At 30.4% G+C, this 15,123-nt stretch overlaps 1 protein-coding gene across 1 annotated transcript in view; it reads right to left on the reverse strand.

Annotated features, from left to right (window-relative positions):
• Positions 1-279: 279 nt before the first annotated feature.
• The window catches only part of LOC109602819 (ubiquitin-conjugating enzyme E2 R2), a 32,451-nt gene continuing 17,607 nt past the window's right edge, over positions 280-15,123 (reverse strand). Inside the window, exons 4-5 of the mRNA XM_020019263.2 lie at positions 3,349-3,581; positions 280-1,818 (exon numbers count right to left, since the gene is read on the reverse strand). Coding sequence (XP_019874822.1) covers positions 1,587-1,818; positions 3,349-3,581 — 465 coding nt within the window. The 3' untranslated portion in view covers positions 280-1,586. The remainder of the gene's footprint in view (positions 1,819-3,348; positions 3,582-15,123) is intronic.

Here is a 15,123-nt window from a genome sequence, read left to right on the forward strand (position 1 = left end):
TTTAAAGTGAATCAAATTGATTCAATTGGATATTTATTAGAAAATATTTGTCTTTGCTATTCTTATCAGATACATAGATACAATGTGTATTCAAAATAATAGTGACTATTGAAATTTATTATTTTCGCATTCTTTATTTAATACAATTCTTTTATTTTAGATTTATATAAATTAATTGATCAAAATTTTACGCTATTGTAATTGTTACTATTGTTATTATATTTATAAAATATCTTTCACATTTTTATATAGGACAGGAGTGAAAATAAAACGGAGGAGTGTAGTTGAAACATTTATTAAACGGAATAGTATAATCCCACACAATTATGATATAGAACATTGGCATAGTTTTGTAAGGCAAGAAACCCGCTATTACTGCAAACTGCGAACAAAATCCGATATATGAAAATAACATTAAGTAGAACAAAATCAACGATCAAGCTATATAAAATGTTCACTGAATTGACTTACTAACGCACCGCCCAAAGCCACACATTGCGCAACGACAAACTGTCTGGACATAAATGCGATGTGGCTTGAGTCGGAGTCCTACGACAATTCTATTATCAATTGTTGATTCACATTCATAAATGTTTTTGGTTTTTTTTTATTGTATTCAATTAAATTATAATCTAGGTCTAAATAAATACACAATTCTATAAAATATGTACAAATAAGCAAACTTATCAATAAAACCTATTTTTAAGATCTACTCAAAAAACAATAGTTTTGTTATTTATCATTAAGAGCTGCTTGATTCCAACTATGTACAAGTATGACGTTTTGAGGTAAACATTATTTACATGAAAAATCTTTTACAATACAATCGCTTCCAATAGATTGAGATCGGTTAGTAAAATACGTCCATAGTTTTCTATATCATGTGGCATATGAAACTTAACAGTTTATGAAGTAAAATTTGCTGCATGTCGCGAACGATAAGTCGATAAATAAAAAACGATCACAAAATTCGCATGTTTAATGATCTGACTTGTGTATAAAAAGAAACAAATAATCTAGTATAGACTACATTCTATATAGTATGTAAAAAAATATTTCTTCTAAAAAGATTTTTTTTTTGGCTATTCAAGACTTCAACCAAATCAACAACTTATGCTAAACATTCCAAACGTGCAAGTTTCTATGTGAAATCAACTGTATGATTTTGGGGGAAAAGGGTCACCAGTTATTAAACCAGTTGTATATAAATAAAATAAGTTAATAATAGTGGCTCTCAAACCAGTTGTATATAAATAAAAAAAAATCTTAAATTGCACATTCAAATTACGGTACTGGTTTGTTACCCTCTAGCCGGAATCAATACAAATTGACGATTTATTCGGATTACAGGTGATTGTTGATTTGAAGACGGAAAAGAATAAACCAAAGGAGTAAACAAAAAATTAATGTATATACTAAATATTGCAATAAAAATATGATGACGGGGAGAAAGTTACGCCTTGTATCCAAGATACGCCGCGTTAAAAAAACATGTACATAAAATTGAACGTAAAGCTTGAGAAAGGGACTGCAGACGTTTCTTAATTTGTATTTACATGGGGGAGAAGTAAAATAGCGCGACGACATCACGATTCGCCGTTGCCGCTGTCGTTGTCGTCTTCTTCCCCATCGTAATCGCTGCCCGCCGATAGATCATCATAATCTTCGTCGTAGTCGTCGTCGTAGAAATCTGTCATTTCGACCTGCGAATCGGCGGCTTGTGGTTTCACGTTTGTCTTGATGCAATAGTCTTCCAGTGTTAGCGGCACCTGGATACCGTCGCGTTCGGCCTCGGCGCGAGCCGCCATCGCTTGTTTTCTGGAAAATTATAAATAATATTAGTTAATTAATACAATATATACAAATGTGATACATTCAAGATGGACCTATTTTTTTATATTTTTATGAACAATAGCAGATAATAAAAATAAAATTTTTCTCCATTGAATTTAGCATCCTTAGATTTTATAAAAAAAAATATTGCAGCCAAGGAGCTGGTGTTAAGAGTTCAAGATCACATTCTTCTAATCAATTTATTTTTTTTAATCTACTTTATTATGGAATGGAGTGCCAAAATATATGAGATACATTAGTCCTTACAAGCATATTTCTGCTTGTTAAAATGTTTTCAAACATGTATGATCATTAGCAAATACAGTGCATCACACAAAAATGAATTGTCACATTTTTGGCACTACAATTTAACCTATCTATAGACCTTAAATTTCACGAAATAATTTTGAATACTTACAAAAGCAAACATGAATTTATTTTTTCTGATCAAGTTATCAATATCAAAAATAACTAAGAATATCAGGTCAATCAGACAAATAAGTTCCTTTTATTTTGTGTAATACATTTACAATGGTGGAAAATAGTATGGTATTTATTTACGAATGTTATTTAATGTTTTCCCTAATCTGTTGCAAATTTGAACAAATTTACTTTCGTCACTCCAAAGGATAGTGTGTCATTTTTCCGGAATCCAAGACAAGTGAGATTTTGCAAATGTCAGACGGGACCTTGTTTTTCTTTTATAGCAGTGTTTTTTTAACTGCAACACGGTCATGTAGTCACGCATCAATAAGGGAATTTCTCACTGTTCTGCTCCTACCACCTATAATAAATTATCGAAATTTCCTCCGTGATTTATCTTAATGTTTTGTGAGAATCTTTGAGGGAGAGCCTTTTTATAATGTTGTCTATTTTGGAAGTGTTTTTTCGTGGAGTTCCTGGCTTTAGTCGATTGTCAACACCACCTTGAGTGTGGAATATAAACCAAATCATCGAAACAAAGTAATATTTAACGTTTTTGTCACATTGGGCTCATTCTCACAAAGTAAGTAGTCCAAATGACCACAAATTAAATAATAGTCCATACTTTTTCCAAGTCAAAAACGTATCCTATAAAAAGACTTTCACACTTTTTTCTACACTCTAGTTTAATAAGCACTCAATTAATTGTCAGAACTAATACTTCCCTGTCTGATTTAAGTTTTTTTAATTTTTATTCCATCGTTTTACAGGTCAATGGAATAAATTCATCTGAAGAGTGTTTTTTAATTCTTTTCATATTTTTTATGAAGTGTAGTATATACTTGTTTGTATTTGAATACGAAATTCAATGACGTACACATTTTTTCATGCAAAATATCTTCTTTTATAATCATAATCTAATCAGATTTTTTACTATTAAAAGTTATCAGTAGCATAATACAAAAAGCAATTTTAAGATATTATTCATTAAAATATAAATATAAACAAAAATGGAAAATCTGAAAAATCAATTATAAAAAGTATTATCATTTAGTTTATAAAAGTAGTTAAAAAACCGTAACAGAAAAATACCTAATAATGTTTTCATATTCTTTATCGCGGCCCTTGGAGTCCCTCCAGCGTCTATACATGACAGAGGCATCAACGTTTGCAGGACTATAAGTGTTGGGCTCGTTGAGCAAAGATATCACGCTGAGCAGGATTGTCCTGACGTTTTGCGTTGGGTTCCAGCGTTCGCACGGCAACTCACCGGACTGTGGATCGTCGACTGGTGGATGGAGTATACTGATACATAAATCACCGTTCTGAAACAAAACCATAGAAATGTTAGTGGTAGTCCTCATGAACTTACAACAAACATTATGTACCAATGGCAGAAAACATTACAAGATTTACGAAAGTAACTAGGAGACTGCTTTAAACTCCACTGCCGGATTTTTAATAATTGTGCAATAAATGGGAGCACTGCTCAGGTATCAGGAAACAAAAATACTACATTTCTTTGTAACGTGTCATTAACAATTTGTTACACAATGTATATTGTGTTTGGCTTTCTTAAAGCGGTAATTAAACTTTTAAACTCTCTTAAACACATTCATCAAAAGAAAATTAAAGCAGTCATAAAGGAACACATACTTAATTAGATGCTTCGTTTGGACGTAAGTAAATTTAAATTATGTAATCAAACTGTTTAAAAAGAAAAATTGTAAATATGAAAATCTCTGACTCTCGGGCTTGTTTTAATAAGGAAATAATAATATAAATGTAAAAAGGCCTAAGGCACATCTGAATTAATTTAATAATCCATTGTTCCAGTATGTGAATGAGGAAGAACATAAAGGGTTAAAAATAAAAAGGGTCTAAGAGATAACATTAATTATCCAGTAGTTCCATAACTACGTTATCATTTAGACCCTTTTGTTTTTTACCCCTTCACACATAAACAGTGTAGCCCATTTAAAAGTAAGACACCCGCATAAAATTTGTATTTTTGTCCGATTCTGACAAACTTTTTTTTCAATTGTAAAGCATGAAAATATGTTCTTTGTAGACAATTTTTTAACCCAAACCTAGCCCTAAGGGTTATTTTTTCGACATGAAAATTGAAGAAATCATATTATTAATTTTTTTTAGAAAATCTAACTACACCAATTATTTATTTAATCTAGTAGTTTTGATTGTAGGTTTGTCAAAATTGAACAAAAAACACAAATTGTATGGTGTCGGGTGTCCCGTTTTCCAATGAGTCACACTGTATATAAATCAATATTTGTACGTATGATCTGTTCAACACTTTTACCAAGTTTAGTGTCGTTTATTTTACTTTAATTAGAGATTCATGTAATTGTTGTAGGATGGACTAAAATAGAAAAAAGTGTGTAATTAATGCATAAAATGTATCAATATTTAATTCAAGCAATCATTCGTCAATCATTCCCTAAGCAGGCAGACGACGAACAGCGGCCGGTAACCGAACAACCCCGTTCATTATTCAGGCCCCTCATTTTAGGATTTGGTTCGGCGAACCGGCGGCGGCGGCTGCTGCAAATCGAAGGTCGTTAGCTCTTAGCACGGCGCGGCGGCGGACACCTTGCGCCCGGTGTGTCCGGCCGACCCCCGGGTGGTGTCAATGTTCTCTGCATGTATGTATGCGTATGCACGTTTCGTATACTATGAGAGACTGGTCCGATGTTGCTCGCGCCCGTCTCCCGGCCCGAGGCGGCGTTTTATCGCTGCGTTCGGCTTAACGAGGACCCCGGTCCGGGTTTAACGGTCCGGTCGCAGCGCCATTGTACGGACGGTACACGTCGCTGCGACCGTTCGCAAGTCTTGAGAATTAAGCGATTGTGTCGGATCAATTTCGACTTCCTCTTTGACGAGCACATGCAGACGGTTTATGTGATGACCATTGTGAGTTTGACGGTTCCATTCAGCGCTCGGAGCGTTCGCGGACGGTTCCAAGCTGATTGAATGGTCGAAATATGAATCGGAATTGAAGAGGACTTCATTCAAACTCGAGCATCTCCACTTTTTACATGAAAAGGGAATTATGAGGATTGCGATATATATATTTCCCGGATTCTATCGATTTTCTCCATCATACTCGTTAAAAAGCGAATCCATTCAATTTAAAGCTACATGTAAATATCGATCTTTCACGGTTTATGATTTTTCACGTTAATATTTTATCAAATGTGTAAAATAAAATGAATGTTATTTCATGTTCATTTTCAATTTTTGATTTCTGTAGATAATTAAAAGCTTACGCTAAAATTTCTCTATAAAAAATAAATGTTGATTCAGATTTGTATGCTCTTCGAAATTATTTTAATTTATCTATACTAAACAGAGTTAATTTATCCGGATTTAGGAGTCGATAATTACCGTAACAATTATATCCAACATATTTTGTTAACATATACGTATATGTTGACCAGAAATTAATTTAATTCATTTATAATAATCAAGGTGGTATTTGTATCTTGATAATTTTCAAATGATAATTACATTACAATATTGTAAAAAAATTGAACTGGATATTTTCTTAATATTACGTAACTTTTCCATATATTAACTTAAAACATTCCCATTAATAAAGGATCTCTTATCTTGAATATCGTCATATTTATGTCGCGATATTTCTCAAGTGATTATCACAAAATTGAATTGGGCATTTTGTTCATATTTCATAAATTGTATACAAATTATTTTAAATCATATATATTAGAGTTCTTTTATCTTGATTTTTATCGTAATATTTATTTATGTTTTGATAATTCTCAAGTGATTATTATATCAAAATTGATACAGATACGTTTGGGTATATTGTCTATATTTCGTAAATTGTTTAGAAATTACTTTTATTCGTCCATACGGACCAATTTATTCACTTATCTTGATAATTATATCAATATTTCAATATTTATATGCCTTAATTAAAATAATCAAGTCCAAATTAGATTATTAAAATAGATCAAACATTATTGCATTCCCTTAAAATTTATCTAAAAAAATTCAAAAATAGTATTCCGAGGAAAAAATATCCATACTAAATAAAACACTTTTATTATTAATTTTGAAAATATATTCTGGCTTGTTTAAATATTTATATTCAGTGATGGCCATAATTATAGAAACTTATTATTATTTTAAAAAAATTATTATTATCATTTTCAAGAAATTGTGTTCTTGTTGGTTGTCTATACTGAATTGTGTAAATTTTCTTTGTTTTGCATTGGACAAAATTATAGGAACATTTCGTTTAGTAGAGGTATAGGTAAGTTAAAAAGTAATTTTATCTTGAATTTAATGAATCAGGACAATATTTTGACATTAGTTCTGAAAAAAATGATAATTCAGGTAAGTTAAAAAGTAATTTTATCTTGAATTTAATGAATCGGGATAATATATTGGCATTAGTTCTGAAAAAAATTATAATTCAGCGTTTTGAGGAGAATAAAGAGTAATTGGAGTTCTTCAAAATCAATTGTTCCTCAAATTATCAAATAATATAAAGTTATTAAGCAAGAGGAATGTACTAAAAATTCTGGACGAGTATGGAAGACCTCCACAAAAACGGATAAATGCATAATTCGCACAGCTAAAAACAAAATAATTCCAAGTATCAGTTCACACAAGTCTCAACGTATGAAGCGTTTTATGTATAAAAAAATTAAATATTGCCGAAACCATACCACTACGGAATATTTTGCAATGTGGTAACATCCAAAACACAAGTCTAAGATGGTCACTGACTGGTTGTGAGAACAAAACATGGATGGCACAGACATCAATTCTCAATCCTATCGGAAACTTATAGTATGATCATGCGGACAGGCAAATAAGGTCAATCTATCCAAATTTAAATGAACTCTTTGGGGCGTTTCAGGAGGTTTACAGAAATATAGATATGTCTCATATTAATCAAAATGGTTTGAGTATATGCCACGAAGATGCGTCGAAATAATAAAACAAAAGTGTAACAGAAAATATTAAGAAGTAAGGAAAAATAAAAGTGTCCACCTCAAAACCAATAATTATACGTAGATTCATTTAAGAAAAATATTTATTTTTGTCATACAATGATAAGGATAAAGGAAAGTAAATAATATGTTATACATATGCTCTGATATAACGTTGTATTCTTAAATTATTTTAATTTTCACAAAGTTCATATAATTATGACCACTACTGTACAAGTAGTTGTTATTATGTAACAAATACAAAAGAACTCTCATTATAGCTTCTATATTTCGTACTATTAATAATTAATTAACAGATTATAATCCCAGTTTGTCTTTTATGTAATGTTAATTTTTGAAAAAGAACGTACGTCGTATTATCAAATTATTTTCTTAATTATTTAGGTTCGTAATACTGTTTTTGTTGATTAGTTTAAAAATATTAGTTAGTATTTATTAGTTTTATTAGACAATTTACAAATTATTTAAACTATGCAACGTGTCTTTAAATTATATAAAATAATAGTTTTGAATACAAAATTTAATAATAATCTGGAGAAACATTTTGAATATTCTTGGAAATTTATAGAGAATATCGAATCTGTCAGAACCCGATCCTATCCAATAATCCATCAGGCGGCCTCAAGCACAAAAAAGTTATGGTGTCGGGAGCGTTAGCGATAAAAATAGAATGGGACATTCAATAATAATGACGGATAACAAAACGACGAAACTTTTATTTTCTTTTCAATCAAGTGCCATTGACGGCCCTCACGTTTCTATCGCCCACACGGCCACACTTTTAAGCGTAGTTAATCGTCAGCGATGCAACTTTGACATTTACCGTGAGACTTCACGTAGCACACGTCACCCGCGACGCCCACGTGTACCAGATAAAGACACGAACCAAAGCATCGATTACTGACCACGGATATTGCACCGGGATGTGCGCCGAGCCACATGAACACATCCTGACGATGACATTGTATGTAAAATGCAATTTGCGTTCAATTATCTCGGCCTTACAACGACATAACGATCCGTTTTCGTTGTTTTCTCCACCCCGTTCCATCGTCTCCCGGTAATTCGTGCATCTTTTATTGAATCGAAAGGCGCCCCCATAAGTGAAACTATCGATTCCGTCTGTCCTTGTGCTTATCTCCCGTTGTGGGGGCCTTAGGGGGGCGAGTCCAAGTCGAACTTCAAAGAGAACGACAGTCACTCGATATTATCGTCGGATTTGATTGAAATTAAGATGTTGTTTATTGAGGTTTTCGTTGCAGACTACGGCAAGAATAATCGGAATTGTTTTCAGTTAATATCAACCGTCAATATACATTAGGGTTGTGTCATAATTATCGTGATATTTATGCCTTGATAATTATCAATTGAAAATCATATCGAGATTGATTAAGAATTTTTGTATTTTCCCAAAATATGTCCAAAAAATCTCCAAAAATGGCAGTATCAATTAAACTTTTAATATATTTTGGTTGAACTAAAAATGTATATATATTTTATAGTTATGATGTAAGAAATGAAAATAAAGTTTTATTACGAACATTTACGTTTCTCATTAATAGTTTGTTTCTAAGTTTGTCTTTTTTAAGACTTATTAATGAATGTTCGATAAAAATTTCATTTAAAACAAAATATGATTTCTCTATCATTATTTTCCCTATGTATTATTTTACTTTTTTTGGTTAATTAAGTTCAAAATAATTGTTAAATTTTTTAATATATTGATTTTTAATAATGAACAACCAGTAATGATTAATTATAATAAAACTATGTAATAAAGAAAATTAAAACCTATTTCCATGTAATAGCTAATAATTTTAAATCTTTATTAAATAGTTCACCGCAAATAAATTTACTGGTTTGATTTCTAAGTGTAATGAAAAGCTAATCTGAGACACCATAGTTATGAAAATATTTCAGAAAACAGAGGGCGTTACATTGACAAAGGTCTGGAAGACCACCAACAATAACAAAATAAGAAAATTAATTGAACGTTGCGTTGTATATAATCGAGAAATCTAGATGTTGATTAAATGGTTTACCACAAATACGTTTACAGGTTGTAATTGTAAGTGAAATTAATAAAGAACCAATTTGTGAAACCACAGTTACGGGACCACTGCGGAGATTTCACGTAGCTAGAAGAGAGGCATTAAACATTGAAGACGCTCGAGAATTCTAATGATTATTATTATCCATTATTTTTTATATGTTCTTGCTTATTTAAGTTCAAAATATTGTTTTTCTTGATTTTTTTGTTTATAAATAGTTTTTTTAATAAAGAACAACCAGTAATGATTAATTATAATAATACTGTTAATAAAGAAAATTGAATCTAGATAATACAACATAGTTGCTGATAAAAATAACAACAATCTATGATGAAAATTTCATGACTAAATAAATTTACTGGTTCTATTTGTAAGTGAAATTTATGAAAAGTTAATAAGTTAATTTGTAATACCACAGTTATGAGAATACTGCGGTAATTTCAGGAAACAGGAGGCGTTAGACTGACGATGGTCTTCCAAATTAATTGAACATTGTGTTGTACATAATCGACAAATTTAAATGTTGATTAAATGGTTTACCACAAATACGTTTACAGGTATTTTTAAATGTTTCTCCAAGTAATTTTTAAGAATTGGTAAATTAATTTTAAAAAATTGGGAGAGATGCTAAAGAACATTTTCAATTAAACACTTAACGATTTACGATTCTTATTAATACTCTGATTTTAAATTTGTCTTTTTAAATGTTAACCAATGAGATATTATTTTACATAGATATATTTATTTTACTTTATTATTTATTTGTCCATAATGTTTTTGTTTATTTTTATTTAATATTTTTTTCAGTAATGATTAATTACAATATAATAATATTGGTAATAAAGAAAGTTTAATCCAGATAACACAACAGAGTTGCGGTTCACTCTAGCAACAATCGATTAATGTAAAAGAATCCGATGAAGATCTGAAAGAAATAGTTCACCACAAATAAATTTACTGATTCTATTTGTAAATAAAACTAATGAAAAGCTAATTTGTAATACCACAATTATGAGAATAATACGATGACTTCAAGAAACAGGGAGCGTTAGACTGACGAAGGCCTCGAAGACCCCAACAATAACAATTGAAGAAAATTAATTGAACATTGTGTTGTATATAATCGAGAAATCTTAATGTTGATTAAATGGTTTACCATAAATACGCTTTCAGGTTGTAATTGTAAGTGAAATTAATAAAGAGCCAATTTGAAAAACCACAGTTACGAGACCACTGTGGAGATTTCTGATAATGAGAATGAGGTAGGTTAGAGACTGAAGAAGGCATGGAAGACTAGGAACAATAACAAATGAAGAAAATTCCTTGAACATTGTTTTGGATGTAATGGTAAATTCTAAATGTTTATTAATTAGTTTACCATAAATAATTTCTAAGCAACAGTGATAAGAATACAAAGGATTTTAGAAAATAGGAGGGTCAGTCCAATAAGAATAATAATTGAAGAAAATGTCTTGAATAGCGTAGTGGTTGTACAGACAGTAATTGTTTGTTTTACTAAATAGTTTACCACACATAAGTTAACCGGTTCTAGTAGTAAGTAAAACTAATGAAAAGCCTATTTGTAATGAAACAGTTATACAGTATTCTCAGAATATTGCAGAGATTTCAGGAAACAGGGGACGTTGGAAACTGAAGCTCTAAAAGACCAGTAACCATAATAAATGAAGAAAATTTCTTGAAAATTATTTTTTGATATAGTCGAAAATTTAAAATATTTATTAAATTCTTTTCTAACATATTTTTAAGATTTGATAAAATAATTTTAGAAATTTGTTTTAATTTCTGATAATTATTAGTAAGTATTAATCTTTTATTAATAAAATTAATTTAAATATGGCTTTGAGAAGCAATAACTAATATGTAATAAGTTCAATGTGTTATTATATTATATTTCAAAAACAGATTAAGATGAGTGAGTGTGAGTGTTTTACATGCAATTTATTTAAAAATTCAAAAATGCAGAAAGACACATTGAATAATGCTTCTTTCAATAAAAATATTTATCTGATATTTATTATAGATATCGAATTTGTGAAGAACTCTTGTGATTCATAGAGGAAAAACAATTTCTGTTTATAATTGAATAGGATATCAGGTTGTTTATTACCCAGGATTTAATGATGTTATTCTCAGATTTTCATAACAAATTTCCTAGTAATTATTTCATATAAAGAATGAAACGCAATAATTTCCCAAGTGGTCAATAAAAATCGCCATGAATAAAATATTGGTCCTTAAGTACTATTGAGATGACATTTTGTATGCTAATTGACAATAAAATGAATAATGCACGTTCCACCTCCAAATCGATTTCCTTTAATTATAAAACGGCAGTTTCCCTATTACAAACCAAACAGTGCAGTCCATTAATTAACTTAAAAGAGAGTCAATTATGCTTGAAACGGTCTATCGATAGATTTCCAGGAAAATAATAACAATTGTCGTAAATTCATAATTGCAATGAAAGTACCCTTCACTTGCAGCAAGAGCAGCAAAGCAAACGAATCGGAGTGAAACGTGACGACCACAAAATAAACAGCGGCTTTTGAAGCCGACTTATTTATGTTAGTGCCGTCGAAAAATTAGGACGTCCAAACATCCCCCGGGAGACGCAACCCTTCTTTAGTGGGTCACCGCAAAAATAAGTCCGGGCAACACGGACCGTTTGTCTCAATTACCCCACTTTCACCGTCGTTCGCGTCGTCACTCCTCCTCCCACTCAAAGAATGAAAGAACAATAAACGGGATCAAAACGGGAGAGGTGCGGACGCGTTTCGTCCCGTGGAGGAGGTGAACGAACCGCAACCGCACGGACGCGATTTCACGAACCGCGAACGCAACGACACACAATGGATGCGAGCCGAGAGACAAAGAGTCGCAGGCAGACGGTGGCCGGGACCTTGAGGTGTGATTGCCAAAATAATAATAAAATAAAATAAAACGACGGTGACAACGACGACGGCGCAAAATTAACATGCGAACAATGAACGCGGCGGCGATCCAGAACTATTGGGACGAGCGGATAATTGATGCGGCAGAGAGAGTCCGGACACGGTTCGGTCGAAGTTGGCGAACTTACTGGGAAACGGGTTATTTATAATTTGTGTGTGCCGTGTTGTCTAGTGATCGAGTGGAAGTTTAACCTCGGTATAAAACACACACACACAAGTAGTTCTAGAAAGTTCTTACACATATCGCTGTGTCCATTGTCTGACATGATTCTAGGAAAACAACTATTGATGATTCGATAATTTCCAGTTATCGGCTGAAAAAATTATACCTAGTACCCATAATCTTATTTCACAACGAATTGTGACTGACTAACTGCAAATACCATATTCTTATTGGGTTCCAATAAATCCCATAGTTTCAAAATTATTTTGCAATTAAATAAAGAAAAAGTTTAATATATGTGATTAACAGTCTCATTTAAAAGTTCGCCCAGTAAAAATAGCACTCAGCAATTGACGTTCCTAAACTGTTTAGATTCTTAAAAGTAAAATTTTGATAATCTCTTTTTGAGTTTAAGATTAAAAGATTCAAAGTATGGACCAAAACCATCTCTGAAGACACACATCAATGAAACAGAGAATGTATTTATCCATAATTAAAAAATAGAATTTTCAAGCACGTTGTGGATATAAGAAGGAAGTTTGCAACTTCTGTAGTCAAATAAATTACAATTGGAATTACAAATTGTCGAGGACGACCTTCTAATAAGGTCATGTTCAGTCCAATATTTGTGCAAATTTTTTTAGTATTGTAACTATTCTGTTATTTTTTTTTAAATATTTGATTGTTTATTATTTTTATATAGTGTTTTTTAAATTTTATTATTAATTTGTTATTCTCACCAAAGACTTAACATTTATAACTTAATATTTATTATTTTTACTGGGTCTTTATCATTTTTAAGACATGTCTGAACCATTACCATCTTTGAAAACACGAACCATAAAAGAATGTAATTATGTAAAAAAGTCTTTGCAAGCAAATCGTGGATAGGGCTGAGCAGTAAGAATGCAGTTATTCCTGAAGTCCCATTGGAATTAAGACTTTGAGCACGACCTTTTAAATAGAAAATGAAGTTTTCATCCAATAATTGTGCTGATTTGTTTAATTAATGCGTTTATTTAAGTAACTAGTTATTGAATATTTTTTACAACATACAAATAAATTATTTTTACTGAATGTGTTTATTATTTTATAGTCTAACATAAGTTAATATTTTAATTGAGAATGTATTACTTTCCTTAAACATTCAATAAAATAAGGAGATAATTAATCAAATATTTATATATAATATTTAGCATTTAATTAATTGATGTTCAATGTATGAACTAACAATATCCTTGAAGACACGAATCGTTGAATAAAAGAATGTAATTATGTACAAATATTTAAAAAAAAGTATTTGCAAGCACATCGTGGATAGGGCAATAGTAAGAAGAATACAGCTACTCCTGAAGTCAAATCATTTCCTATTGGAATTAAAACGTAGACCACGACCTTCTAAAACGAAAGGGAAGTTTTAATCTAATAATTGTGCTGATTTTTTACTAGATTAATTAAAGTGTTTATTTAACTAACCAGTTATTGAATACTTTTATTTTTTATAATATAAAAATGATTTTTTACTGAATGTGTTTATTATTTGTGTATAGTGTAAAAGAATTTATTATTGTTAATTTATATCTTTTATGAATACTTATCATTAGTAACTTAATATTTTAACTGAAAATGTATTAATTTCACGAAAGCCTCAACCTTTACAATTTCCTTTAAGTTTCAATAGAATAAGGAGGTAATTAATAAAATATATGTTTATATATAATATTCAGTATTTAATTAAAAGAGATGTTCAATATATGAACCATCACCATCCCTGAAGATACGAATCAATGGATAAAACTTTAATGTGGGTGAAAATGCCCTCTTCCTGTAGTCAGATCATTCCCAATTGGAATTGAAAGACATCCACAACGACCTTCTAAACTGAAAGCCTGTTATTGAATGTTTATTATAATATTAAGAATAGATTATTTTTACTGAATGTTTACTATTTGTACAAAGTATTAAATCATTTTATTGTTGATTTATATTTTTACATTAGTGACTTAGTATTTATTATTTGTCCTGGGTGTTTACTACTTTTACAAAGATTATTTTTTAGTTTACTTAAACTTTCAATAAAATAATAAGATAACCAAATATATTTATTTATATGTATATAACAGCTTTAATTTTGTAGCGATTTTAATTTCATAACAAAGCCCTAAACGGGTGAATCATAATCTCAACAATCAAAATCTACAAGTATAATTACCTAAAAATTGATAAACTGAACAAAAAAAACGGTACATTAAAAATTTGAATTGTAGATAACAGGTATAATGAAGTACTGATAAAAAATTCGCACTGCGAATTGGACCAATGCATTGCAAAATTTTGAGACAATTTGTTATTGTAATAGTGTCACAATGTAAAAATACTCATTGTAAAATAAAATTTCTTATCAACGGTTAAACTTTTTTTGAATACCCCCCAAAAGTTAATAGATTTTTATCAAAAGAAGACAAAAATTGCATTTACTGTTAAAAAATTAAGTTTTCCACTGAATTTAGCACCTCACACTAAATTGTGTATCTGATCAAATAATCTAACTTTTCACGGAATTAATCTGAGAATATCAAGTAGTATCAGTTTAGTACTTTCAGAAGTGTATAACTGGATGAAGTCATTAGTCATCAGACAAAATTGAACAAAGAATTAAGCTCTGAGAACTTTAGTTT

This window comes from Aethina tumida, chromosome 1 (assembly GCF_024364675.1).
Source record: "Aethina tumida isolate Nest 87 chromosome 1, icAetTumi1.1, whole genome shotgun sequence".
Taxonomy (NCBI): Eukaryota; Metazoa; Arthropoda; class Insecta; order Coleoptera; family Nitidulidae; genus Aethina; species Aethina tumida.